The 26,874-nt window shown below is 70.2% G+C and overlaps 3 protein-coding genes across 3 annotated transcripts in view; 1 reads left to right on the forward strand and 2 right to left on the reverse strand.

Annotated features, from left to right (window-relative positions):
* Positions 1-6,753: 6,753 nt before the first annotated feature.
* TBX21 (T-box transcription factor 21) lies at positions 6,754-15,406 on the forward strand. The gene is made up of 6 exons (XM_059489021.1): positions 6,754-7,184; positions 13,172-13,326; positions 13,413-13,534; positions 13,612-13,770; positions 14,520-14,581; positions 14,671-15,406. Exons 1-6 carry the CDS (start codon positions 6,754-6,756, stop codon positions 15,305-15,307), a joined length of 1,566 nt encoding a protein of 521 aa, XP_059345004.1. The 3' UTR covers positions 15,308-15,406.
* A 354-nt stretch (positions 15,407-15,760) lies between these two features.
* OSBPL7 (oxysterol binding protein like 7) lies at positions 15,761-22,820 on the reverse strand. The gene is made up of 22 exons (XM_059489019.1): positions 22,716-22,820; positions 22,481-22,597; positions 22,308-22,361; positions 22,085-22,198; positions 21,892-22,002; positions 21,685-21,805; positions 21,506-21,609; positions 21,327-21,419; positions 21,113-21,242; positions 20,886-21,037; positions 20,605-20,685; positions 20,395-20,526; positions 19,863-19,953; positions 19,110-19,399; positions 18,372-18,509; positions 18,234-18,297; positions 18,051-18,129; positions 17,813-17,957; positions 16,871-17,012; positions 16,667-16,793; positions 16,395-16,517; positions 15,761-16,242 (listed from the first exon to the last, which is right to left on the reverse strand). The coding sequence occupies exons 1-22, from the start codon at positions 22,806-22,808 to the stop codon at positions 16,134-16,136; spliced, it is 2,610 nt and encodes an 869-aa protein (XP_059345002.1). The 5' UTR covers positions 22,809-22,820; the 3' UTR covers positions 15,761-16,133.
* A 1,953-nt stretch (positions 22,821-24,773) lies between these two features.
* MRPL10 (mitochondrial ribosomal protein L10) overlaps positions 24,774-26,874 on the reverse strand; it is a 2,950-nt gene continuing 849 nt past the window's right edge. The window contains exons 3-5 of the mRNA XM_059489024.1: positions 26,132-26,296; positions 25,917-26,061; positions 24,774-25,423 (exon numbers count right to left, since the gene is read on the reverse strand). Of these exons, the coding sequence (XP_059345007.1) occupies positions 25,185-25,423; positions 25,917-26,061; positions 26,132-26,296 (549 nt within the window). The 3' untranslated portion in view covers positions 24,774-25,184. The remainder of the gene's footprint in view (positions 25,424-25,916; positions 26,062-26,131; positions 26,297-26,874) is intronic.

The raw sequence follows: 26,874 nt of genomic DNA on the forward strand, positions 1-26,874 counted from the left end.
TCCTCTCCCCGCCGCGCCCGGGTGCGAGCGCGGTGTCAGCCCCGCGTCACATCAATTAACGCGCGCGGGGCGTCATTTGTCACTTCGCATTTCCCCACGGCCACCTCGGCGCGGCCGCGGCGGGGGCGGGGGGCGCTCGCCGGGCTGGGGGTGACCCCCCCCGGGGTGAGGGAACCAGGATTCTCCTCCCGCTCCGTGATTTTGGGTGATGGGGACGCGCCGGGACGCGGCTGCCGCCGCCGCCCGCCTCGGTGGGTCCCGGTGCGGGGTGCGGGGGTCGCTGGCGGGGGCCGGGACACCCGAGTCCGGCCCCCCCGGCCCGAGCAGCCGGTGCCGACACCTCCACTTCCGTCGGCAGCGCCCCCTCGGGTATTTTTAACCGCCGGCGCTGCCGCTTGGCACCGTCCGGGTGTCCGTGCCGGCCCCAGCTGCCTCCCCCGGCCCGCGCCGCCCCCCGAGGCAGCACCGGGGCCGCCGGGACCGCACGGGACCGGACTGGGGCCGTGGGGCAGGAATGGACCCGGTGGGGGTGGTCAGAGACAGGTGGGACCGTCCCCTATGGAACAGGATTGGTCCCGGTGGGGCAGGATTGGTCCCGGTGGGGCAGGATTGGTCCCATCTGGTCAGGATTGGTCCCGGTGGGGCAGGATTGGTCCCAAGGAGAGCAGGATTGGTCCCAAGGGGAGCAGGATTGGGCCCAAGGGGAGCAGGATTGGTCCCGGTGGGGCAGGATTAGTCCCGGTGGGGCAGGATTGATCCCACTGGGTCAGGATTGGTCCCAAGGAGAGCAGGATTGGTCCCACTGGGTCAGGATTGGTCCCATCTGGTCAGGATTGGTCCCAGTGGCTCAGGACTTGTCCCAGTGGCTCAGGATCGGTCCCATTTGGTCAGGATTGGTCCCGGTGGGTTCGGGTCGATCCCCGTGGGTCAGGACTGGTCCCTGTGGCTCTGGATCGATGCCCGTGGCTCAGGACCGGTCCCATTTGGTCAGGATTGGTCCCAGTGGGGCAGGACCGGTCCCAGTGGGTCAGGACCGGTCCCATTTGGTCAGGATTGGTCCCGGTGGGTCCGGGTCGATCCCAGTGGGTCAGGACTGGTCCCAGTGGCTCTGGATCGATGCCCGTGGCTCAGGACTGGTCCCATTTGGTCAGGATTGCTCGCAGTAGGGCAGGAGCGGTACCTGTGGGGCAGGATCCACATCTCCACCCCTTCCCCGTGCAGGACCCTCCTCACCCCCATCCCAGAGGGGTCCGGCCCCCCATGTCCCCGCGTCACCCGGGTCCCCCATCCCGCGGGAGCGGACCGCGGGCCGGGGGGGCTCTGGGCAGGGCGGGGGCGGCGCACTCCGCCCGCGGGCCCCGCGTGTTGTCAGAAGCTGTAGCCCGTGTCTCGCCGCCGTCCCCCCGCCCGGGCAGCGCACATCACTCCCCGGCCCTCGCCTCCCGCTGACGAAGAGGAAGGGCCGGGGGCGCCAGCCCGGAGCCCCCCGCGCCCCCGTCACGCTAAGCCGGCCGGACAGGGGCTGCAGCCCCCCGGCGCTCCCCAGGGAGCCGCGCTGCGCGCCGGGGATGCGGCTCCGGCTGAAGAAAATCGCCTCGTACAGGAGGGGGCGAGGGGCGGGCAGGGCGGCGGCGGTGAAACGGAGCCGAAACGGAGCCGAAACGGAGCCCCCCGGACCCCCCCGGACCCCCCGGCCCGGCGCGCGGTGGCGGCCTGATGGCGCACACGGGCACAGCTGCGTCCTTGCACACCCGCCGTGCCGCCCTTGCACACCCCGGCACCCACCCGGCCCCCGCGCACACTCGGGGACCCCCTCAGCCCCCCTTGCACACCCCCCCAGCCCCCCCAGCCCGTCACACACCTTTGCACACCCATCCCACCCCCCAGCCCGTCACACACCTTTGCACACCCACGGGCACCCCCGGCTCCCCCGGTGCTCCGGCCCCACGCGCGGGGGGCGCCCCGGAGGCGGCGAGAGCCGGGCCCGGTGTGGCGGAGCCGGGACTCGGGGGGAGCTGCCCGCGCCCGCCGCCGCCTCCACGCGGGGCTGCCATGGCCGCGGTGAGGAAGAGGAGGAGGAGGAGGAGGAGGGAGCGGAGCCCGAGGCGGATCGGTCTCAGGGGGACGGGAGGGACCCGGGAGCCGCCACCGCTGAGTCCGGGCAGCGGGACCGCCCCGAGGAGGGATTTTGGGGGGATCTCCCCGGTGCCACCCAAGGCAGCGCTCCCGGGGACACGGGGGGCACGGGGGGCACGGGGGGCACGGGGGGCACGGGGGGCACGGGGACAGCGGCCCTGGCGGCGCGGGGCGCGGCACCGGCCGGGTTTTGGGTGGCAGCGCCTGGAACGATGTTAATGACTTTTCTTCCTGTCGCTCTCCTTTTACACCGAGGGCAGCTCCGTAACCGGAGCCGCTTCCTTCCCCGAGATTAAGGAGCCTCTGCTCGCCCTGCCCGGGCCGCTGAGCCACCCCCCCAGCGCGGAGCTGCCACCGAATTGTCACCCCCGGCCGGCGCGGGCCTGGCCCTGCTGGGGACACCCGGCCTTGTCACCCTTGGGTGCCCCTTCCCGCGGGGCTCAGCATCCTCCCGGCTCTGCTCAGGACTTGGGGTTGGGGGGGCCTCAACGGGCTCGCCACGACCCCCACGCTCCCCTCCATCCCTCCGGACCCTCCATGGGGGGAGCTGAGCCCCCCAGACCCCCCCAGCACGGTGCCCACCCAGCGCCAGCCGTGCCTCGATTTCCCCGCCGTGACTCACAGGACTGGGGGGACTTGGCCGGGCCCTGCGGGGGCACGGAGAGCTCGGGGTGGCCTGGCCGTGGGGCAGGAGGGGCTTTGCAGGGTGGGACCCGGGGAGGGGGTCTGGGGGGGCTGCGGGGGCAGCGGGGATGCGGCGCTGGCTGCGGGTGGGCGGCGGATGCGGGGCCTGGCCGGGGGTCCCTCAGAGGGGGCGGCAGGTGGCCGGGGGTCCCGGCGGGGCGGCAGGTGGCCGGGGGTCCCGGGGGGGCGGCAGGTGGCCGGGCCGGGGGTCCCGGGGCCCCCGCGGTTTTTGTGCAGTCGGCGCCCCCATGGAGCGCTCGTCACCGCGCTGCCCTCGAGCAGCGGCGAGATGCAAATTCCTCCGGGGTGGGGGCAGCGATTTTGTATTTTTGGTTCTCCCCGAGCCCAAATTTAGCCCCCCGCGGGTGCCCGGTGCCCTCGTGCTCATTTTAATAATGAAAACAGGAACGGTGCCGCCGGGTGAGAAAATTACCCGCAAGTTTCCCCGCGTTCCCCAGAAGCCAAATTCCACGGCAGAGGCAGAACCCGCTGGGGGCTGGGTGCAGGGAGGGTGGGGACACTCTGGGGACACTCTGGGGACACTTTGGGGACTTCACAATTGCCCCCAGGGCTGCGTGCGACCCCTCTGCCCGGTCCCTCTGCGGGGTTTTGGTCCCGGGACGATGCCCGGGAGTGGGGACATGCGGGATGGTGGCACTCCCTGAGGTGACAGGGGACAGGGGATAAGGGACAGGGGACAGGGGACGTTGGGGATAATCCCCCCATGAGGGGTCCAACCCCCACCCTGCGCCCGCCCTGGAGAGCCAGGGATGGGGGAAACTGAGGAACGGGGCCGGCTCACGGTGTTCGGGATGCCTGGCTTGTCACCGCCACTTTGCAAGGGAGGTGGCCCTTGGTGACAAACGTGTCCCCAGCCCCGGGCGCACCCTGCAGCCGCGCCGCTTCCTCCCGGTCTCTGTGTGAGGGCGTTCGGCGAGCGCCGAAGCCACGGGGGTGGCCGGGAGGGACCGGGCGCGGCCACCACACGGTGCTGGCCTCGGCCACCCCGCGCTGCGCCACATGCGAGTGACATCAGCCGCCCACAGCGGGGAAACTGAGGCACGGGGCTGCCACAGGAGGGGATTCGGGCCGCAGGCGGTGCCGCAGCTCCCGCGCCGCAGGAAGGGCCCTGCGGGGGAGGATGCCCGGCCTGGGGAGGGCAGGAGCCCAAATCCCCGCGGTGCCTCTTGCGGAGGGCCCAGCTCGGGCTCAGGGTGCCCCAAACCAAGGGACGCCGTGGCACGGGGGGTCCGGGGTGTCCCAGAGGGGGCCGGGGTGTCCCAGAGCATTCCTGTGGCCGGCCAATGGGACAGATGGTGGCCGTTCAAGGTGACGGTCAGGACACGGCTCCTGTCCCTCCTGTCCCCCTGTCACTCCTGTCCCTCTGTCCCTCTGTCCCCTCTGTCCCCTCTGTCCCTCCTGTCCCTCCTGTCCCTCCTGTCCTTCTGTCCCTCTGTCCCCTCTGTCCCTCTGTCCCCTCTGTCCCCTCTGTCCCCTCTGTCCCTCCTGTCCCTCCTGTCCCTCTGTCCCTCTGTCCCCCCTGTCCCTCTGTCCCTCTGTCCCTCTGTCCCCTCTGTCCCTCTGTCCCTCCTGTCCCTCCTGTCCCTCCTGTCCTTCTGTCCCTCTGTCCCCTCTGTCCCTCCTGTCCCTCCTGTCCCTCTGTCCCTCTGTCCCCTCTGTCCCTCCTGTCCCTCCTGTCCCTCCTGTCCCTCTGTCCCTCTGTCCCTCTGTCCCTGCGCCACTCCTCCCTGCACGGGGACACCTGTGACACGCATCTCCCCAGGAGTCCCTGGTGTCACTTTACGGTGCCAGGGGGACACTCAAGGGCGCGACATCCCGGGCACAGGGCCTGCCCGGCCCTCGGGACCCCGCTGCCGGCCCGGGAGGGAGCCCAGGGGTGGCGGGTCCCCGGCTGTGGCGGCGGTGGGGACCCCGGCGAGCCCGGTCCCCTCTGGGTGGCGGCGGGGACGGGTCCCCAGCGGGGGGGTGTCCCTGTGAATCCGCCCTCGGCGGCGATGGCAAACCGGGAGGGAATCAGCGCCTGTGCCCCGCCGCTCGCTCCCCACACCCGTTAACGATCGCTCCCCCATCCTTAACCCCCCTCCGGCCTCGACTTTCCCTCCTAGAAATAAACAGTTCTGGAAATTTCCTTGTTTTGTTCATTTTCTCACTGGGGATCTCGGAGTGGGGGTCCCTGCTGGGTGGGTGGGGAGGGGGTGGCAGCGCCCTGGGGGTGCCCCGGAGGGTGGGGACAGCTGGACGGGGGGCTGCTGTCCGCACTGCCAGCCTCAGGGAACCGGAAAATGTGGGGAGGGGGCGGCGGGGGACAGCAGGGGGGGTTTGCATTGAGATTGAAGGCCGGGACCCCTCTGAACAATGGCAGGGGGCAAGGCCAGCCCGAATGGGTGCTGAGGTGTGTGTGCTGGGGCAGTGCAGAACCCCGGGACATCCTGGGACGCCCCGGGACACCCCCGGGACACCCCGGGACACCCCGGGACACCCCCGAGCCTGGGGGGTCCGGGGGTCCCGTCCTGCCGTGCATCCACCCCCACGGCCGCCCTGCGCATCCTGAACTCGCCATTTCCTCCTGCTGGGCCGCTCCGGAGAGGGGCAGCGCTGTCCCCGTTCCTCATCCTCATCCTCAGCCCTGTCCCTGTGACCGACCCGTCCCCATCCCGGGCCACATCCCCATCCCTGTCCCCATCCTTATCTGCATTGCCACCTCCAATCCTGTCCCTTGTTCCCATCCCTATCCCCATCCCCAGTCCTGCCTCATCTTCATCCCTATCCCTGTCCCCATCCCCAACCCTGTCCCTATCCCTGTCCCCATCCTTGTCCTTATCCCCCATCCCCATCCCTGTCCCCAAGGGCCACACCCCTGTCCCTGATCCCCAGGGGTCCCGGTGTGGGTTCGGCACCGACCCCCGGGTCCCCCTGTCCGTCCGTCCCCACCCCAGCCCCAGCGGGGTCCCCCAGCTGCGGGAGCGGGGACGGTGGCAGTGCCACCCCCAGAAGAGGCGACAGTGGCAGTGCCGCAGTCCCTGTGCGCGCTCTGGGGGTGGCACCGCGCCGCTGGGAATGGAAAATATTGACGGCACCGGGCTGGGCTGGTGCCCGGGGCCGCGGCCACGGCGGGGACAGCGCCTGGGGGGGCTCCGGGGGACACCGGGACTTCCCCGGGCACCGCGGGGTCAAGGACGGGGCCGGGATGGCCCGGCCTGGGCTGGGCACGGGACAGGGCGCGGGTGGGCTGGGCTGGGCCTCCCGGGGGTCTCAGACCACCCCAAACAGAGAAGGGAAGGGGGGCCCAGAAGGGGCCTCAGCGCCGCTCCCCAGGCGTGTCACCCCCTCAGTGACTGCAGTGTCACCAGAGCAGGGGAGGACCCGAATTGTCCCTTCCCTGTGTCCCCCTGAGCCCCAAACACCGACAGGAGCGTGGCCCCCTGTCCCTCTGTCCCCACACTGTCCCTGTCCCTGTCCCACGTCCCCTCTCCGTGTCCCCGTCCCGTGTCCGGCTCCCCGCGTGTCGCGGTCCCCTCCCTGTCCCCGTTCCGCCCCCGTTCCGCCCCGCCGGGGCTGGGGAGGGGCCGCGGGCGGAGCTCGGTCCCGGAGCCGCTCCTTTGGATAAGAGGCGCGGCCCGGGCAGGTGCAGCGTGTGAGGCACCGGCACCGGCACCGGCACCGGCACAGGGCGCGGAACCCCCCGGCACTTTCGGGGTTTTTCCGGCCGCTTTCGGGTATTTTTGCGGGGTTGTTTCTGTGCCCCCGCTCCCTCCCGGCTGTCCCGGTGCCGCCGCCGCCGCTCGGGGCCCCCCGGTAGCACCGGGCATGGAGCGGGCGGCGGGAGCGCGGCCGGGCGGGCAGCGCTGAGCGGCGCCGGCACCGGGGCACCCCCATGAGCGGCTGAGCGGGGCCCGCGGCCCCCGCCCGTCCATGGGCGCGCTGGAGCCGGGCACCGGAGCGCCCCGGCCCGCCGCCCCCATGCTCGGCGCCGCCGCCGCCTTCGCCAAGGAGCCGCCGGGCCCGCGGGACGCCGCCGCCGCCGCCGCCGCGTTCTTCGGTGATGGAGGGGCCCCGGAACCGGGAGCGCCCCCGCTCCCGTACGGCGCTCCCGGCGGTTTCGGCGGCCGGTTCCTGGGGCCGTGCCCGCCGTACCGGGCGCCGCCGCCCCCCGCCCCGCCGGTGGAAGGTTACGGGGGTGCTGAGAGCGGATTCGGCGGCGGGGGCGGCGCGCTGTGCCCCCCGCTCTGCGCCCTGCCCGGGTACCGCGCGGCCGGGAAGGTGCAGGTGATGCTCAACAATTACCCGCTCTGGGCCAAGTTCCACAAGCACCAGACCGAGATGATCATCACCAAGCAGGGCCGGTGAGCACCGGGGGCGCCGGGGAGAGCCGGGGGAAGCGGGGCTGGGGGCGGCGGGCACGGGGAGGGCCCGGAGGGGACTGGGGTGGGCTGGACGGGGACGGAGCGGGCCGGGGACCAGCGGGGACAGGGAAGTGTCGCAGGACGCGTGAGGCGACGGAGGGGACGAGGCGGGGACACCGAGGGGAACCTGAGAGCGCCGGGGCATCGCCACAGAGATGGGCAGCGCCACCGGGCACCGGGGATGGCGGGGGTCCCGTGTGGGCACCGGGGGTCCCGTGTGGGCACCGGGGGGGCGGGAGTGGGGACACAGCAGTGAGGGGGTGGGACAGACCCCCGTGAGGGGCTGGACGGTTCTGCCTCGTCTCCCCAAAGGGCTGTGAAGGGTGGGAGGTGTTTGTGGGGCTGGGGGTGTGAGAGGTGAGACCCCCCCGTCCCCCCGTGCGTTCCAAGAAAAGCCTGGGAGGGGAGGCAAAGCACCCCGGACGTTTCCCGGTGTTGTTTCCTCGGGGAGCTGAGGCTCGTGGGAAGCAGAAAAGGGTCTGGGGGCGTCCCCAGCCGTACCGGGAGGGACAGGGGGTCGGACCCTCGGTGTCAGGAGGTGGCAGAGGCGGTGGCGCTGCCAGGGGCCCGCGGGCAGCTTTGATCCGGCGCCAGCCCACGGGCCGGATCCGGAGCCGGGCGCTGCAACAAGTGCGGAGGAGCCGCTGCCGCCCCCGAGCGCCGCGGGCGACGCCCCCCTGTCCCCTCCCTGTCCCCGCTCCGGGCTGGGAACCCCCCGAGCTCCGTGAGCAGGGACGGGGCAGCGCTTTGGGCACGTCCTGGCTGCCAACACCGCCCTTGGTGCCGCCACAGCGGGCACTGGCTGTGCCCTCCGCGCTGGGCTGCGCGTTCTGGGGCTGGGGAGCATCGGGGGGCTTTGGGGGCTCTGCCAAACCCCAATCCGGGGGGTCTGTGTGCCACACAGGCCCACGGAGTTGCCACGATGTGGAGCAAGGGGAACCCAAAATGTAACCCCGCCCTTCAGCCCCACACTGGGGTGATGAGGATGAGGATGAGGATGAGGATGAGGGTGAGGATGAGGATGAGAATGAGGATGAGAATGAGGATGAGGATGAGGATGAGGAGGAGGAGAACCCACCCTGGGCTGCGCTTTGGGGTCTCCCTGCAGTGGGATCACGGCAGGGATCACGCACAGCCCTGCCGCCCCCAGATCACCCCGAGGGGCCCCAAAACCCCGAGCCGAGGGGGAGCAAGGGCTGAACCCCCCTCTGTGCGCCCTCAGCAGCTGGCACAGCCTCCCCCAGCCCCTGCTGCCCCCTGCCCAGCCCAGGGGTCCCTCCGAGCCCCCCCTCGGCCGCACACAGCCGGTGTCACTTCGATGCCGAGCCTGACCTGCTGGATGTGCCGCCAGTCTAAACGCGTTAGGGCCGCTTGGTTTGGCACGGCCCAGCCCGGGGACGCTCCGAGCCCGGCACGGAGCGGGGGACGCGTCCCCAGGGGGTGGCAGGGGGGGCGGACACCCCCACTTTGCTGTTTGTCACCCGCCACGCCTCAGGCCCTGCAGGAATGTGCTGAAATTCCGCTTTTTTCCCCCATTTTCTGCTCTCTTTCCCAGCTGGGCGCCGGGGCCGTGCCCTCCCTGCCGTGTCAGAGCCGGAGCCGAGGGTCTGGAAATTGGGGTGGCCCCACAAATCCCACCCCGTGCCCCGCTGCACCTCTGCTTTTCTCTCCCACCCTGAAATCACCGATTTTGGGGTTTTTCCCATCCCCAGCACGGAGGGGCTGCGGTCTGGGGGGGTTTGCTCGGTGCAGGGGGGGCTCAGGCGAGCCCGGCCCGGGGAAAGCGTCAAAGCCGAGCCACAGAACATCCGCTCGTTTCCCCGGCCCTGAGCTGCTGTGCAGCGTGCAGGGCCGGGCTGCAGCGCTGCTGAGACAGGAAAAGCCCGGCGGGGCTCGGGGGGGCGTGAGCCCCAAACGGGACCCGGGGGGGGACCTGGACCCCAAACCCCGGGCTGGGGGCTCGGGGGGATGTGAGCCCCAAACGGGACCCCAAACCCCGGGCTGGGGGCTCGGGGGCACGGAGGGCACACGGTCCCATCCCGCTATGGGTCTGTAGCCCCATCCCGCCCGTTCCTCAGCACTGATGGGTGCAGGACCCCCGGGGGAATTGAGGCTGGGGGGGACACGGTGGCACTGGGGCGAGGCTGGCCAGGCCTGGGATTGACCCTGCTGGCGCCGTTCCTGCTGTCCCGGGCCAGCCTGGGCCACCCCGGCCTGTCCTGGGCCATCCCCCCCGTGCAGAGAGTCCCCGGCTGGTTTCTCACTCCTGTCCCTGTCCCTGTCCCCATCCCTGTCCCCATCCCTGTCCCATCTCTGTCCCTGTCCCATCCCTGTCCCATCCCTGTCCCCATCCCTGTCCCATCCCTGTCCCATCCCTGTCCCATCCCTGTCCCCATCCCTGTCCCCATCCCTGTCCCCGCTGTGTCCCCCGTCACTCTCGGGGCTCAGCAGGGCAGGATTCCTGCGGAAGCCCCCAGGACTCGCCGGGCACGGGGAATTCCTGCCGGGGCTGGCACTGCCCTTTGGGGTGGCACTGCTCTTTGGGGTGGCACAGGGCCCGTCTTTGGCTTTTGGGGTGGCACAAAGGGCTGGGCCTGTGCTTTGGGTGACACAGGGCCTGACTTTGCCTTTCCAGGGCACACGAGGGGCTGTCCCTGTCCCTGGGGACACAGAAGGGCTGTCCCTGCACCTGGGGGTGGCTCAGGCTGCATTTGGGGGTGCAGGGGCTCTCTCTGCGTTTGGGGACACCAGGGACGGCTTTGCCTTCAGAGAGGACACTGGGGTGGCCTCGGGGACACAAAGTGGCTTTGATTTGAGGGGTGGCCGTGCAGGAGCAGGGACCCCAGAGGTGGCAGCGCCTTTGGGGACACTGGGATGGCACCCCGGGCTGGGGACACGCAGTGCCAGGCTGGCAGCTCGGCGGGGTTGGCGCAGACATGCTGTGACTCGTCACCGTGTCCTGCTGCGCTGTGACATTTGGCCGTGCCCTGTCACCCACACGGGCGGTGCAGCTGTGCTGTGCAGATGTGCCGTGCCACGCAGCAGTGCCAGCGGGTGCCACTGGGACTCGTCCAGCTGTGCCACCGTGCTGTGGCACCACGGCGTGCATGGCCATGTCACCGTGCATTGCCATGTCACCGTGCCGTGTCCCCATGTCGTGTCGTGTCACCATGTCGTGTCCAACAGCCATGTCGTGTCACTGTGCCATGCACTGCTGTGTCACCACTGTGCCATGTCATCACGCCACGTCCAGCAGCCGTGCCATGTCACCGTGCCACGTCCAGCAGCTGCTCCGTGTCACCGTGCCATGAATTGGTGCGTCACCACTGTGCCATGTCACCGTGCTGTGCATTGCTGTGCCACCCTGCCATGTCACCCAGCCCTAGCCCTGTGCCCGCCATGGAGCGGGGGCTGTCCCTTGTCCCGTGTCCTGTCCCCGTGTCCCTTGTCCCGTGCCCTGTGTCCCCGTGTCCCACGCAGCCCCGGTGGCTCCTGCCGTCCCCGCGTTGCCGCCGGGTGAGGATGAGGATGAGGATGAGGATGAGGATGAGGATGAGGATGAGGATGAGGATGAGGATGAGGATGAGGGGGAAGCTCAGGAAGCCACAGCCCCCTGAGGCCTGCCGGGGGCTGGGGAGGCTCTGCCGGGGGCTTGGAGCCCCCAGCCCTCCTTGGCTCCCACCCTCCGTGTGTCCCCAGCTGTCCCCAGCTGTCCCCCGCAGTGTCCCCTCGGTGTCCCCCCGGTGTCCCCAGCCCCGCAGTGTCCCCAGCTGTCCCCAGCTGTCCCCCGCAGTGTCCCCTCGGTGTCCCCACTGCCCGAACCGAGCAGTTCGCACCGGGACAAGCCCGAGGGTGCGACCCGCGGTGCCTTTGAGGGGTGGGCACCCCCAGACCGCAGCACCGGGCCCGGGGGAGCGGAGCGGGCCGGGGCTCGGGCTCGGGGTTAAAAATAAAGGCGGGCGCGGTTGGGGCGCTGCCCCCGCCCTGGTTTGCCCGCAGCGTGTGAGCGCCGGGGCTCGGCTGGCAGCGGGGAACGCGCCGTGGGAGCGAAAGGCGCACAAAACCAGCCCGAAACAGCAAAAACGCTGTTTTGTTCCTCTGCAGAGCTGCGGCTGCTGCAGCGGGGCGCTGGGAGCGCGGCCCGGCCGAGGCTCGGCTCGCAGCTCCCGGGTGGTTTTCGGTGCGGTTTGAAGGCGATTTGTGATCGGCGGCTGGAACCCCCCTGTGCTCGCTGCGGAGGGGATGCGAGCCCGCGGGACGGTCCCTGCGGGGACCGGGGGGAGCCGGGGGGAGCCCGGGATGCGCCGGGCCAGCCTCGGTCCTGAGCACGTGCAGCTGCTGCTGGCCCCGCTTCTTTCTCTTTTTGCTTCTCTTTTTATCTTTATCTTTATCTTGTCTATCGTCTTCTTTATCCTCTTTTTATTCTTATTCTTACTATTTTCGTGTTCTTGTTTTTAGTCTTTATCTTCTCCTTCTTTCTCTTCTCCTTCTGATTCCTCATTTTTTCCTCTTCTTTTTTCATTATTTTTCATTTTTCTCTTCCCTTTTCTTCTTTTTTTTTTCTATTTTATCTTCCTTCTCCCCCCCCCCTTTTTTTTTTTTTTCTTAATCTTCGTTTTCTTCTCTTTAACTTTTCTGGTTTTTTTTTTTTTCTTTTCTCCTCGTTTTTATTCTTTCTCTTTCTATTTTTCTTCTCTTTCTTTCTTTCTTTTTCTATTCCCCACTGTCTCGCAAGGGCAATTTTGAGTCAGCCTCCACCCGCTGACTTTCCTTTCCACTGCTCTTCCCCCGGCCCCGCTTCCTGCGGGGGGCAGGGCCCGGACCCCCATTTCCCCCGGTGCGCCCCCTCCCCTCAGGAACTGGGGGTGGGCGTTGGGGGACACCCCACACACAGGGAGCTGGGGGGGGCCCTGGTGGCTTTCTGCGGGGGGTGACATTAACGGGGTGGCCGGACAGCAAGGGGGGGGGGGGTCAGTGTCCAGCTCCGGCCATCGGGGATCCAGAAATTGCCAAAATTCCATGGCCGGGAGCCGCGGGGGGGCTGAACCGGTGCCCACACGCAACCTGAGCTGGCCACTGGGGCCACTGGGGCCACTGGGGCTACTGGGACTACTGGGACTACGGGGGACACTGGGGGATATTGGGGGATATTGGGGACACTGGGGCCACTGGGGCCACTGGGGCTACTGGGGGATATTGGGGCCACTGGGGCCACTGGGGACACTGGGGCTACTGGGGACACTGGGGGATATTGGGGGATATTGGGGGACATTGGGGACACTGGGGGATATTGGGGACACTGGAGCTACTGGGGGTTACTGGGGACACTGGGGGCACTGGGACTGTTGGGGTTACTGGTGCTACTGGGGGCTGTTGTGGCTACTGGGGCCACTGGGAACACTGGGGGTTACTGGGACTACTGGGGGGCTGTCGGGGCTCCTGGGGACACTGGGGACGGTGGAGACACCGGGGCTCCTGGGGACACTGGGGACACTGGGCACATTGGGGCCGCTGGGCTGAGTCCCCACGAGGGCCAGAGCAGCGAGCAGAGCTCTCCCAGCGCGGTTTGAGGGGACACACGGGGGGCAGCCCGGGGGGGTGGCAGCTGCCACCCCGTGGTCCCCCCCGGTGCCACCGTGTCCCCTTCCTGCCCTTGGCGCGGGCTGGCGCCCAGCCCGAAATAGCAGCGGTGTTGGTTTCCGATCCGGAAGGTGCCTGGGGAGGGGGAGGGAGATGCCGGGGGGGGCTCGGCCCCAGAGCAGCCCCCAGCTGCCGGGGTCACTCAGCTGCCCACGGGCACCGCCGCGGGAGGGGGGTGGGCACCGCCTGCCTCAGTTTCCCCATCACACCCGTCCCACCCAAACCGCCCCCTGCCCAAGGGCCGGGCGGGGGGGCTGACGGTGTCTGTGCCTCTGTCCCCTCCCCAGGCGAATGTTCCCCTTCCTCAGCTTCAGCCTCTCGGGGCTCAACCCCGTGGCGCACTACAGCGTCTGCGTGGACGTGGTGCTGGTGGACCAGCACCACTGGCGCTACCAGGGCGGGAAGTGGGTGCAGTGCGGCAAGGCCGAGGGCAGCGTGCCAGGTACGGGCCTTCATCCCCTCCTCCTCCTCCTCCTGCTCACCCTCCTGCCCCGCCGGGGCGGGGGTGACGCCGCCGTCCCCCCCCAGGGAACCGCCTGTACCTGCACCCCGACTCGCCCAACACGGGCGCGCACTGGATGCGCCAGGAGGTGTCCTTCGGCAAGCTGAAGCTCACCAACAACAAGGGAGCCTCCAACAACGTGGGGCAGGTGAGGGGAGGGTCCCGCCGCCCGGGCAGCTCGCCGGGACCCCCCCTGACCGCTGGCCGTCCCGTTTCACCCCGCAGATGATCGTGCTGCAGTCGCTGCACAAGTACCAGCCGCGGCTGCACGTCACGGAGGTGAAGGAGGGCGAGGGGGAGGACGGGTACCCCTCCCCACATACCCACACCTTCGCCTTCCCCGAGACGCAGTTCATCGCCGTCACCGCCTACCAGAACGCCGACGTGAGTGTGGGACCCGCTGCCAGCCCCCAGCATGCAGCCCCCAAAAACCCCCCAACAGCAGAAAAACTCCAGCGACCCCCCCAGCGTCCCCCCAGAAACCAGCTGGGGTATCCCGGTGCCACCACAGCGACCCAAACCCGCCCCCGGAGCAGCCCCGTTAATCGCCCAGCAGCATCAGGGAACCCCCCTGGCCTCGGCCAGGCTGCCCCCTCTGCCAGCAGCCCGGGCTGCAGCATCCCTGGGACCCCAGGTACACCCCCTCAGCATCCCAGCATCTCCCCCTGCATCCCCTCAGCATCCTCGAGGCCTCCCGGTGCCACCTGCGTCCCCTGAGACTTCCAGAACCACCCCCTGGTCCCTTCAGCATCCCACCATCACTTCCAGAACCGTCCCACAGCATCCCAGGACCTCCCCCTGCATCCCTCCAGCATCCCAAAGACATCCCCCTGCATCCCCTCAGCATCCCAGGATTTCCCCCTGCATCCCCTCAGCATCCCCGAGGCCTCCCAGTGCCCTCAGACCCCCTCAGATTTCCAGACCCTGCCCCTGATCCCTTCAGTCTCCCCCGGATTCCGCATTACCTCCCCAGGACCCCCCCCCACATCCCAGTACCCCCATCCCGAACCCCTTCAGCCCCCCAGCGCCCCCTGCCCGGGCAAAGGGCGGCATTCCGGTGGGATGGGGGAAAGGGACAGCGGGAGGGACACCCCGGAGGAGGGACAAGCCCCCCAAAATCCACGTCCCCCCAGATCACGCAGCTGAAGATCGACCACAACCCCTTCGCCAAAGGATTCCGGGACAACTTTGACTCGTGAGTGCCGCCCCCCCCCGTCCCTCCCGTGCCCCCCCGGCCTCACCGGCAGCAGCAGCCCCCCAACCCCACCGTGTCCCCCTCCCCAGGATGTACCCGGGCCCCGAGAGCGAGCGCCTGACGCCGTCCCCGCCCGAGGCTCCGGGCTGCCCGCAGCTGCTGCCGCGCTTCCAGCCCTTCCTGCCCGAGCAGCTCCCGCTGCCCCCGGGCCGCTTCTTCGGGGGCGAGCGGGGCGCGGCCGCGCTGCCGCTGCCCCCCAAGGACCCCCCGCCCTGGTTCTTCCCCCCGCAGCCGCCGCCGGGCCCCGGCGCGCTGGACTACGGCGGCTTCGAGGGCGGCTACGGCGGGGGCAAAGCGCTGCCCTACGGGGTGAAAGCGCTGCCGCCGCTGCCCCCCGCGCCGCACCCCGCCCTGCCCTACTACCCCGAGGCGCCGGGCGGCTTCGGGGGCGGCTGGAGCCCCGCGCAGCTCGGCCACAAGGGCGGCGCCGCGGGCCCGGGCTGGTACCGGGAGCCCCGCGAGGAGAAGGGCAAGGAGCTGCAGGGCTGGGCCGGCGAGACCCCCGCCGCCGGGGACTGCTCGGACTCGGGGCTCTACGAGTGCAAGCGGCGCCGCGTGTCCCCGTACCCCTCGAGCACCGAGAGCTCCCCCCCGCCCCGCAACGGCGACAGCTACGACAAGGAGCCGCTCCCCGACGGCGGCTACTACGGCTACTACGGCACCTGAGGGGCGGCGAGGGGCCAGAGACCCCCGGGACCCCAAACCTGGGTCCTGTGCGCCCCCCCAGCCCCACAGATCCTGACAATCAGCCCCCGGTGCCACCCGGAGGGGTCGCGGGGACGGCGGGGAGGGGACGGCGGGGAGGGGACGGTGGGGAGGGGACGGTGGGGAGGGGGTTTTTTGGCGTGGGTGGTTTTTAAGGGAGGGGGGTCAATGCTGAAGTATTTATTGAGCCCCCCCCCCGCGGCCGGTGTGGGGCGGGGGGCAGCAGCATATCGCAATAAAGGGGGCACTGCGGGACACGGCTCTGGGCAGTTCTGCGCGTGTGGGGAGGGAAACTGAGGCACGGGGGGGGGGGGTGGAGGGCTTGGGGGTCCCCAGCCTGATTTGGGAGGGGGTCCTGAGCCCCTCAGAGGTAATCATGTGTGGGGAGGAGAAGGAAGCTCTCTGCACACCCCAACTCTTCACAGCCTTTATTGAGCAGCCCCTGTGCACAATTTGGGGGGGGGGGGCAGTGGGGTCTTCCCGCCCGCGGGCACCCTGCGACCCCCTGAACCCCCCCCTTATCACCCTGTGCCCCCAGGGCAGGGGGGCACCGCCAGCCCCTGCCCCAAAGTGCCTCAGGTGTCCCCAAGGCTCTGCCCCAGGGCGGGGGGAGGCATTGCCAGTGCCCCCCTCCCATTTTTACATCACAGTTTTACTGAAACAGCGGCAAAATGGCTCGGAAAGGGGTGTGGGGGGGTTCTGCACCCCCAGTGCTGGGGGGACCTGCCCCGCTGCTGGGCGCTGCTGCGAGGGGCTGGGGGGCTCAGCACCCCCCGGGTTCGGGGGGCTACCAGAGCACTGCGCTGTCCAGGTGCGAGAAGCCGGGGTCCAGGCGCAGCTTCCAGTAGGTGTGGTTGGTGACCCACGACTCCTTGCCACTGGCATCTGTCACACGCCTGGCACCGGGCGGGGGGCACGGTTGGGACTCCCGGGGGGGGTTCCCATTCCCTGAGAGCCCCCCTGACCCCAGGGCTGCCCTCAGGACCCGCAGAAGGCCTCCCCACCCCCTGACCCGGGGGTCCCCAGCCCCCTTGAGAGCCCCCCTGACCTGAAGAAGCGGGCCTGGTGGGTGATGTTGTTCTCCTCCATGACGCGGCGCCGGTCGCGCTGCAGCTGCTCGATCTGGCGCTTCTGCGCCTCGGCCGCCGGCACGTTCCCCTCCTCCAGGTACCTGCGGGGACACGGGACACGGCAGTGACCCCCCAGGACGCGGCAGTGACCCCCGGGACGCGGCAGTGACCCCCCAGGACGCGGCAGTGACCCCCGGGACGCGGCAGAGACCCCCGGCCCGGCCCGGCCCGGCCCCGGGGCGCTGCTGACCGCTGGTCCGGCCGCAGCCGCGTGTCCGTGGAGGGCAGCACCCGGCGCAGCTCCGGCGTCAGCTCGTTCAGCTCCAGCGCGAACTGCGTGAAGCCGTAGCTCCTCTCGTGGTCGCGGGGCATGGGGTCTGCGCGGGGGCGTGGGGGGGTCAGAGAGCCCCCCAAAGGCAGGGCACCCCCCCGGGCGCTGCCCCCCGGTCCTTACTGGCTTTCCAGACGCACTGGCCCGGCGCGGGCCCGCGGCGCAGCCCCTCGTGCCACTTGCCCGCCAGGCGCTCCACGGCCGTCCCGGCGCGGCTCAGCACGGCGCCCTGCACCTCGTTGGCCCCCGCGCCCCAGTACCGGGCCTGCGGCGGCACCGGGACAGTGGGGCGGGGGCACCGGGAAAGGGCGGGGCCGATGGGAAGGGTGGGGCGATGGGGAGAGGGAGGGGCTATGATAGGGTGGGGTCATAGGGGAAGGGTGGGGTCCTAGGAAAGGGTGGGGCTATTGGGAAAAGGGTGGGGCCGGGAGTGATGGGAGGAGCTTTCTGGAATTCAGCGGAGCCATTGGGAAAGGGAGGGGCCATAGGAAAAGGTTGAGGCCATGAGGAGGAGTCTTCTGGAAAGGGCGGAGTAATTGGAAAAGGGCGTGGACACTGGGAAAGGGTGGGGTCACTGGGAGAGGGTGTGGCTATTGGAAAAGGGAGGGGCAATGAGTGATAGGTGGAAGCTTCTAGAAAGGGTGGAGTCAATGGGAAAGGGCGGGGCTATGATGGGTGGGGTCGTTTGGAAAGGGCGGGGCTACTGGGAAAAGGGTGGGGCCAGGAGAGTAATTGGGAGAGGGCGGGGCACAAAGGAGGCGGGGTCACTGGGGAAAGGGCAGGGCTAATGGGAAGGGGTGGAGCCATAAGTGAGGGGTGAGGCCAGACAAGGGGCGGGGCAACAACACAGTGTTTAATTACCAATTCAGTGATAGGGTGGGGCCACACCTGAGGGGGCGGGGCTAGGCCATGATAACACAGTGGGGCGGGGTCAGGCCATGATAACGCAGAGAGGCGGGGCCAGACCATGATAACACATGAGGGGCGGGGTCAGGCCATGATAAGGCAGTTGGGCGGGGTGAGGGCAGCATGGGCGGGGCCCGGGCAGGAAGGGGCGGGGCACACCTTGCAGAAGGTGAGCTTGCAGTGGTAGGAGGCGTCGCGCGTGTTGCGGATCAGCACCTCGCCGTAGTGCTCGATCCAGCGCGGCCCGCTCAGCACGTTGTGGATGCACGTGGTCACCTTGTTCCACTCGTAGTGGTCCCCGGTCCTGCGGGCAGCGCCCTCGTGGGTGGGCACGGAGGGCAGGGGGCACACGGGGGTGGGGATATGGGGGCGCCCCTCTGTGGGGCTGGGGTCTCACCTGGGCAGCTGGACATTGACGGTGCCCATGGGGACGATCTCCAGGGATTTGCCCCAGAATTTGTTCTTCCACCTCATGTCTGGAGGAGGAGGAGAAGGAGGAAGAGGAGGAGGAGGAGGATGAGGCGAGACCCCCCCAGTTCCCCCACCCTGGTGGGACCCTCCCAGTGCCCAATGCTCTCACCTTGCCAGAAGACAAAATTATCAGACTCAGCGTGGCAGGCGGAGATGGGAGGGTGGTGGGAGACCTGTGGGGACAAGGAGGGACATGCCAGCGCCCCGCCCAGCTCGTGGAGCCCCCCAGGACCCTCCCCGTGCCCACCTGCTCGCTGATGAAGCGGAAGCCGCGGTCGGGCCGCACGCACTCGTAGGTCTCGCCCAGCACGGGGTTGAAGGGTTTGCTGCCCGCCCGGTAGTAGGTGGAGGCATAGGCGGACACGGCGAAGGCGGCCACGTACACCTGTCACCGTGTCACCGTGTCACCATGGCCACCACAACGTTGTCACCACGCCCGGCACTGCGCCCTTCCCCATTCCCACAAGTCCCAGGAGAGCCGTGTGTCCTCAAGCACCTCTGAGCTCACTAAATCCCCAAATTCCCCCTTTTCCCACGTGACTTTGGGTCCCCCGTGTCCCCAAAATCCCCAAATTCTTCCTGTTCCCACATAACCCTGAGTGTCCCCGAGTGCCCCCCGATATCTCGGCTCCCCCCGGTGCCCCTTTGCCTCCCGGTGTCCCAGTTCCCTCTGGTGCCCCTTTGCCCCCTGGTGTCCCCTTTGCCCCCGGTGTCCCCTTTGCCGCCTGGTGCCCCTTTGCCCCGGTGTCCCCTTTGCCCCCGCTGTCCCCTTTGCCCCCGGTGTCCCAGTTCCTCCCGCTGTCCCGGTTCCCCCCCGGTGTCCCCTTTGCCCCCGGTGTCCCAGTTCCCCCCGCTGTCCCGGTTCCCCCCCGGTGTCCCCTTTGCCCCCGCTGTCCCGGTTCCCCCCCGGTGTCCCCTTTGCCCCCGGTGTCCCGGTTCCCCCTGCTGTCCCGGTTCCCCCCCGGTGTCCCCGGTGCCCCCTGACCAGGCGCTGCCGGGGGTCGCGGGCGCGGCTGGCCCTGTCCAGCAGCTCGCTGTACTCCAGCTCCTCGCAGAGGCGCTGCAGGGTGTTGAGCGGCTCGTTGAGCTGCACGGGCAGCGCCACGCGGGACAGGTCCTTGCCCACGCTGCTCCGCAGGAGCCCCCACAGGCTCACGTCCCCCGAGGGCGCGGGGGGCGCGGGCAGGCGGCTCCTCCGCCGCGGGTCCGGCCCCGGCAGCTCCAGCGGCGGCTCCAGCGGCGGCGGCTCCGCCGGCGGCCCCGGGCGCTCCGCTCCTGCCGGGCAGAGGCCGCTGGGACGGAGCCCCCCAATGCCCGGGGCCGTCGGGGAGCAGAGCCGCCTCCGCCTCGGTTCCCCGTCCCGTGTTCCCCTGTCGGGGGACAGAGCCGCCCCTCGCCCCGCTCCCCCGTCCCGTGCTCCCCCTGTCGGGGGACAGAGCCGCCCCTCGCCCCGTTCCCCCGTCCCGCTCCTCCGCCGGTGCCCGCTCCCTCCCCGGTGCTCTCCCGGTGCCCTCCCCGGTGCCCTCCCCGTGTCCCCAAAATCCTCAGACTCTCCCTGTCCCCACACGTCCTTGGGCTTCCCGAAATCCCCAAACTCCCCGAGTCCCCTCACGTCCCCCAGACTCCCAGTGTCCCCTGAGCCCTGCCACCTCCCGTGCCCTCAGCCTCCCAGTGCCCACCCTGTCCCCAAAGTCCCTCATGTCCCCGAGCCACGTCCCCCCCCCGGTGCTCTCCGTACCTGTCGGGGGGCGGCCCGGCCCCCCCGGCTCCGTGTTCTCCTCGCAGACGCTGGTGGTGACCTCGCTGATGCACGACTCGTCCTCCGAGGGCTGGGGGGGCGCAGGGACCGTCGGCGGCTTCGGGGGTCCCGGGGGGACGCGGGGGAGACCCCACGGAGGGGGCGGGCGGGGCGCTACCGGGAAGGGCCCCCCCGGAAGGGTGGGAGGAGCCCCGGGATCGTGGGATGGGGGTGTCGGGATCGGGGAGCAGCGGCGGGGGCGGCACCGGAGCCGTCCCCGGGCTCAGAGACTGCGGAGACCCCCAGAGCGGGGAGGAAGGGGGCTGCGGGGGGGAGCGGGGGACATCCGGGGGCTGGGGGGGACACCGGGAGGGGCTTCTGGACCGGCTAATGAGGTGGGACGGGGGAGAGAGAGGGCACAGATGAACCCGGAGCAGCGAGGGGTGGCGGGGGGTCCGCAGAGCCCCTCACCAGTAAAGAGCCCCCCAGCCAGCACAGCCCCCCAACCAGCAGAGCCCCCCGAGCCCCTCACCTCGTTCTCAGACGAGCTGGCCGAGAGGAAAACCTCGCAGGCATCGAAGAACTCGGTGTGCGAGTCGGCCAGCGAGACGATGCTGCGGTTGGAGAGCTGCTGCTCCCGGCCCTTGGCGGGCAGCGCGTCCGGCTGCGGGCACAGCCACGGGCTCAGCGCCACCTCGGGGGGGGCCACAGCACCCCCGGAGCGCCCCTTCCCACCCCTGACCTCATCCGGGTGCAGCGAGGCGAAGGAGTCCAGGGTGGTGTCGGAGGAGACGGACAGCGAGTGGAAGCGGCGCAGGGCGGGCTGCGGGGAGGGCGAGGCTGAGCCGAGACCCCCGGCCAGGACAGGGCTGGCAGGGACCGGGACCCCCGGAGCAGCCCCCCAGCCCCTCACCCCGGCCGTGCCAGGACAGGGCTGGCAGGGACCGGGACCCCCGGAGCAGCCCCCAGCCCCCGTGCCCCTCACCCCGGCCGTGCCAGGACAGGGCTGGCAGGGACCGGGACCCCCGGAGCAGCCCCCCAGCCCCTCACCCCGGCCGTGCCCGCGCTGCCGGGCCGTGGGGCCGGGCCCTGCCGGTCCAGCGCCCGCCGCATCTCCTCCAGCCGCGCCCTCTCGGCCACCAGCGCCGCCACCACGCTGCTGAGCGAGCCGTGCACTGTGGGGGGACACGGGGCGGTCAGGCTGAGCCCCGGCACCCCGAACCCGCCCCGGGACCCCCGGGAGCCCGCACCTTTCTGCGCCAGCACCCAGAAGCTGCGCTGCAGCTGGCTGTACTCCGGCGGCACGCTGAAGGGCAGCTGGCTCTGCGGCGCCTCCAGGTAGCGGGACAGGTTGGGGACAGAGCCGTGCAGCCGGCCCACCTGCGGGGACACGGCGCTCAGGGGGCTCTCCCGGGGGCTCCGTGCCCGGGCAGAGCTCGGGGCGGGGGTCCAGCTCACCCTCACCCTGCCGATGGTGTCGTCCTTGGCAAAGCTCTGCGTGCACCAGATCTTGGTGCTCCTCCGGCCCTTCTTGGGCCTCTCCGTGGCAGCTGAGGGCTGTGAGGGACAGGAGGGGCTGCAGCCGGACCCTCCCCAGGAAGGGGGGCCCGGGACCCCCTCTCTCACCCACCCGTCCCTCTCACCTGGCCGCCGGAGATGAGCGGGGCCGAGGGGATGCGGTGCAGGGCCTCCAGGTGCTGCAGCATGCCCGTCAGCTCCTGCAGCTTGGCCTGGCACTCCGACAGCTCTGCCAGGGGCACGGGGGTCAGGGGGGCCCACGGGGACCCTGCCCGGCCCCACAGCCCCCTGGGGCCCCGCTCACCGGCCGAGCAGCGCTCCAGCCCCTCGCTGTCCTTCAGCCAGGCGTTCACCTTGTCGCGGGAGCTGGCCAGCGTGGACAGGGCAGGGGCGCTGCCCGAGGGCAGCATCCGCGTCCACTGGCCCTGCAGCGGGCACAGAGGGCATCGCTCGTGTCAGGAGCCACCTGCCCAGGCCCTGCCCGGCGCCGTCGCCCCCAGCTGTCACCCACCTGCGTGCTGGTCCCCGTGGAGCCCCCCGGGGGACACGGCCCCGGCCGCTCGCCGTGGTGGTGGGAGCACAGGCTGCTCACCCAGCTGGAGAACACCTCCGGGGACTTGATCTGGGGACAGGGCCGCGTTGGACGGGACACCGCCTGATGGCCCCAACCCCGTCCCACCCCAGCTCCAGCCTCCCGGCGGCACCTTGAGGTGATAAATGTTGTCCTCCGTGTCCAGGTCGACCCTCTGCGCCTTCTTGTTGACGGACATGACGGACTGACGGACATCGATGGCCCCGTGCAGCTTGCCCTTGAGCACCTGGGGAGCCCAGGGACGCCTGTCAGGGCACGGAGCCCCCTCCTCAGGGGTGTCCCCAGCCCTGAGCCCCCGGGGAGGCTGCGTGGGCACAGCCTGGGCACACACTCACGTCCTGGCGCGTGGTGGAATATTTCAGGATCCCGTTTTCCAGCACGAAGTACCGCTGGGGATGGAGGGGAAAGGTTTGTTTGGGGAGGGGGAGCAGACAGCAGCCCCTAGAGCCAGCTCCCCCTGCCCAAACCCTGCCAGATCGCGGCTCCTGGTGCCAGCTGTGCCCGTTACCTTGTGCCAGCCCTTCAGGGGCCATTTCCTCTTCTTGAGCAGGTACCCCTCGTGCCGCTGCGGCTGCTGCCCGGGGCTGCCCCGCGGCTCCTCCACCACCTCCCAGCTCTCCGAGCCCTGCGGGCACAGGGGGCAGCGCGGGGGTCCCTGAGCACCACGGGCCGCTGCCCACCTTGTCCCCAGGCAGGGACATTCGGTACCCACAGCCCCCAAACCCAGGTGCAAACCCTCCGACCTGCTGCACGCTGCTGTGCTTGGAGGACACGGTGCTGTTGGAGCGGGACAGGGCCCCTTTCGGGGAGCTCGGGTCCTTCTCGTGGCTGCCCATGGCCGGCGAGCAGAGGGGGCGGCGGGCACCGGGCCGGGCCCGCGCTCCCGACGGGGCTGTGGAGCCGCTCCGGGCTCGGCCGTCACGGCGGGAGCCGCTGCGGGGAGGGCACGGCCGGTCAGGGCGCTCGGGGCCGGCCCCGGCAGCCCCGCCGGCAGCGGGGAGCGCGGGGACGGCCCCGTGCCCGGCCCGCGGGGGGCTCCGCATGGCAGCGCCGCCGGCACCCAGAAACTTCTGCGTGAGCCGGAGCCTTTGACCCGGCGGCGTCACCGCGGCTGCTGTGCCACCCAGTCCGGGTCCAGAGTCCGGCCCCGCCGCCCCACGGCTGGCGAGCACGGGGCCAGCCTGGCACAGCCCCGGGTGACACCGGTACAAGGACCGGCCAGCCTGGCACAGCCCCGGGTGACACCGGTACAAACACCGGGCAGCACGGGGCCAGCCTGGCACAGCCCGGGGGTGACACCGGTACAAACACCGGGCAGCCTGGCACAGCCCCGGGTGACACCGGTACAAACACCGGGCAGCACGGGGCCAGCCTGGCACAGCCCCGGGTGACACCGGTACAAACACCGGGCAGCACGGGGCCAGCCTGGCACAGCCCGGGGATGACACCGGTGCAAGGACCGGCACCGAGCCCTGCAAATGCCGGTGTGGCCGCTCGCCCTCCGGGCACGGCGCTTGCTCCCTTTGCCCTTCGCCATTCCGGAGGGGGAAACTGAGGCACGGGAAGCGTCTCCTGGCCTTGCCACCCCCCTGGCGCTGTCCCTAACGGGGCACCCATGGGTCCCGGCCGCCGCCGTAGGATGGATCCCGGGATAACGCCGGGACAGCGGCCAAGCCCCGGCGCCGGTGAGCACCGTGCCGGTAACGCGGCACCGCCACCGCCGTACCGATACGGTAGCCACGGCACCGGCAGGCAGCCACGCCGCCTCAGATAACCCGGCACCGGTAACGGCGGCTCCGGGGGGAGGCACCGGGGCTCTCCCGGCTCCCTCCCGCGGATCGGCGCGGACCCCTCGCACCGGAGCGGGGCTGCGCCGGTACCCCCGGCTCTCCATCCCCCGGCGGGGCACAGCCCATCCCGCCGTCCCCGCGCCGGTGTCACCCCCCGGGGCAGCGGGGCCGGGGGTCGCGGGCCCGGCCGGAGCCTCCCCCGGTGCCGGTGCCGGTGCTCACCTGGGCGGGCGGCGGGCGGGCGGCGGGGGCCGGGCGCATCCTGCCCGGCGGCGGCGGCGGCAGGAAGCGGAACACGGAGGGCGCTCCGGAGCCGCTCGGCTCTGCCCCCTGCTCCGTGGAGGACCGGAGCCGCCAGCGCCGGGAGCGGCCAGCGCCGGGACACCGGGACACCGGGAACAGACGGGACACCGGGAGCCGCCGGGACACCGGGAGCGCCCGCGCGGAACCGGGGCAGCTCCGGACCCCAGCGAGAGCAGCCCCGGGGAAAGGGATGGGGAGAGGCAGCGCCGCACGGGGGTCCCAGGGACGGACCACCGACCCACGGGGGTCCCGGGAATCGCCGACACACGGGGGTCTCAGGATGGATGTCCGAGGGTCTCACGATCATCATCCCGTGCATGGCTTGGGGATTGCCGACCCACGGGGGTCTCAGGGATCACTGACCCACCGGCATCCCGGGAATCAGCAGCCCACGGGGGTCTCAGGACCATCATCATCCCGTGGGGGTCTCGGGGCTGATTATCCCATGGAAAGCCCGGGAATCAGCACCCCATGGGGGTCTCGGCAATCCCTGAGGGTCTCGGGATCATCATCCCACGGCAATCCCTGACCCACGGGGGTGTCCGGGCTCCAAGGCGGTCCCGGGGCATTCCCACCCTGGCGTTTCCCTCTCCCAGCCCCAGCTCTGCTCCCCCGGACCCCCAGAGCAGCCCTGGCCTCTCCCCCCACCCTCGGGGGGCAGGACCACCCCCGCCCACCCCCCAAAATCACAGACGAGGCCTCGGCATCTCCACACGGACACTTTAATGGGCAGGACAGGGAGCCGGGGCGGGGGCAGTGCCACAGCACAGCCCCATCCCCAAGGCACCGGGGATGCCCAAATCCCCCTGCAGGGCCCATCCCGCTCCTGCTGCTCCTCTGGCTGCTCCCAGAGACCCCCGACCACAGCTGGGACGACCACAGCTGCAACGACCACAGCTGGAACGCTGCTGGGACGATCCCAAGGGAGCACAGGGGGAACGGCCACGACTCCCTGCGGGACTGGGGGGGCACGGGACCCTCAGTGCCAAACCCCCCGCCCCAATTCTCCGTGGAGCTGCAGAATCCCATGGGGATTGTGTCCATGACCCTCCAGCCCCCCATCCGGGGGGCTCCCCGTTTCCCGTGGCCAGGGAAGGAGCCGGTTCCCGGTGCCCGGTGTCACTGTTTCCCCGGGCCCGGGGCAGGCTCCGCGGCCCCGCCCGCGCCCCGCAGCTGCCGGACGCGCTGCTCCAGGAGCGCCGCCAGGTGCGCGGGGCCGCGCTGGAGCAGGGAGCAGGTCTGCGAGGGCAGCGCGGACAGCGCCGCCACCGTCTGGCCCCGGGACGCCTCCAGCGGCGGCAGCCGCGCCGCGCTCTCCACGCCCTGCCGGCTCAGGATGGTGTCGTCGATGCAGGCGCCTGGGAAAGGGAGCCGGGCATGGAACCGCAGAGCCCCACTGCTGGATCCTGCAGGCTGCCCTGCCCCGTCTGCATGGATGCAGCTCTGCCAGGGGCCTCATTCCCAGCCCTGGGCTCCCATTCCCGGTCCTGATGAGCCTCCCAAGCCCTGGATCCCCATTCCCAGCCCTGTGCCCCAATTCCCATTTCCATTCCCCCATTCCCATTCCCATTCCCCCACTCCCAGCCCCGTTCCCCCATTCCCATTTCCATTCCCCCATTCCCATTTCCATTCCCCCACTCCCAGCCCCGTTCCCCCATTCCCATTTCCATTCCCCCATTCCCATTCCCATTCCCCCATTCCCATTTCCATTCCCCCATTCCCATTTCCATTCCCCCATTCCCATTTCCATTCCCCCACTCCCATCCCCATTCCCCCATTCCCATCCCCATTCCCCCATTCCCATTCCATTCCCCCTCTCCCAGCCCCGTGGGGAGCAGGGCAGGCTCTCACCCAGCAGGATGACCTGGGGCACCCCCTTGAGCACTCTCAGCATCTCCCTGGCCCGCGGCTCCGGGCTCACCAGCAGGATGTTCCTGCACACGAACAGCGGCAGCAGATTCCTGAGCTTGGACTGCGCCAGCACCGGCCGGGCGACCTGGGACAGAGCCTGGCATGAGACCTGGGGCCCTGGGACACCCCCCGAGCCCCCCGAGGCCCAGCCCCACCTCGTTGAGCACGAACTTGACGTGGATGTCGTGGCGGCGCAGGAAGTGCTGCAGCGCGGCCACGTCCTCGTCGGCCATGGCGTTGTACTGGCACACGGCCACCATGCGGCTGGCACGGAGCGTGGCCTCCAGCTGGGCACGCAGCACGCGGGCGTAGCCGTCCTCCTGGGGACAGGGAACGTGTGGGGACACCAAACGTGGCGGCGGGACGGGGGACAGCCCCGGCATCACAGCACCCATCGTCCTGGGTACGCCACGTGTGGGAAATGGGGACAGGGAGGGACCCCCGGTGGGATCCTGCGCCCGGAGGTGCTGGGGGGAGATGGTCCCGAGCACTGTGAGGTGGCGCTGTGCGTTTTGGGGTGTTCCCATGGATCTCGAGGTTTTCTCGTGGATCTTGAGGTGATCCAATGGATCTCGAGGTGTTCCCGTGGATCTCAAGGTGCCCCCCCAGATGTCAAGGTGTTCCCATGGAGTTTGAGTGGTTGCCATGGATCCTGAGGTGTTGCCATGGATCTCGAGGTGTTGCCATGGATCTCAAGGTGTTGCCATGGATCTCAAGGTGTTCCCATGGATTTCGAGGTGATCCCATGGATCTCAAGGTGATCCCATGGATTTCGAGGTGATCCCATGGATCTCAAAGTGATCCCATGGATCTTGAGCTGTCCCCATGGACTCCGAGGTGTTCCCATGGATCTCACGGTGCCCCCCCAGCTCTCAAGACCCTGCACATGGGGTCTCAC

Source organism: Ammospiza nelsoni, chromosome 26 (assembly GCF_027579445.1).
Source record: "Ammospiza nelsoni isolate bAmmNel1 chromosome 26, bAmmNel1.pri, whole genome shotgun sequence".
Classification (NCBI taxonomy): Eukaryota; Metazoa; Chordata; class Aves; order Passeriformes; family Passerellidae; genus Ammospiza; species Ammospiza nelsoni.

Bases quoted from the DNA above. Each gene is read 5' to 3' on its own strand.
- TBX21 (XM_059489021.1), top strand. From the start codon at position 6,754: ATGGGCGCGCTGGAGCCGGGCACCGGAGCGCCCCGGCCCGCCGCCCCC. The intron at 13,327-13,412 runs GTACGGGCCTTC...GTCCCCCCCCAG, and splicing joins GGCCGAGGGCAGCGTGCCAG to GGAACCGCCTGTACCTGCAC. The intron at 13,535-13,611 runs GTGAGGGGAGGG...TTCACCCCGCAG, and splicing joins CCTCCAACAACGTGGGGCAG to ATGATCGTGCTGCAGTCGCT.
- OSBPL7 (XM_059489019.1), bottom strand. From the start codon at position 22,808: ATGGGCAGCCACGAGAAGGACCCGAGCTCCCCGAAAGGGGCCCTGTCC. The intron at 19,400-19,862 runs GTACGGAGAGCA...TCTGCCCGGCAG, and splicing joins GCCGGGCCGCCCCCCGACAG to GAGCGGAGCGCCCGGGGCCG. The intron at 18,130-18,233 runs GTGAGAGCATTG...CTCCTCCTCCAG, and splicing joins TAATTTTGTCTTCTGGCAAG to ACATGAGGTGGAAGAACAAA.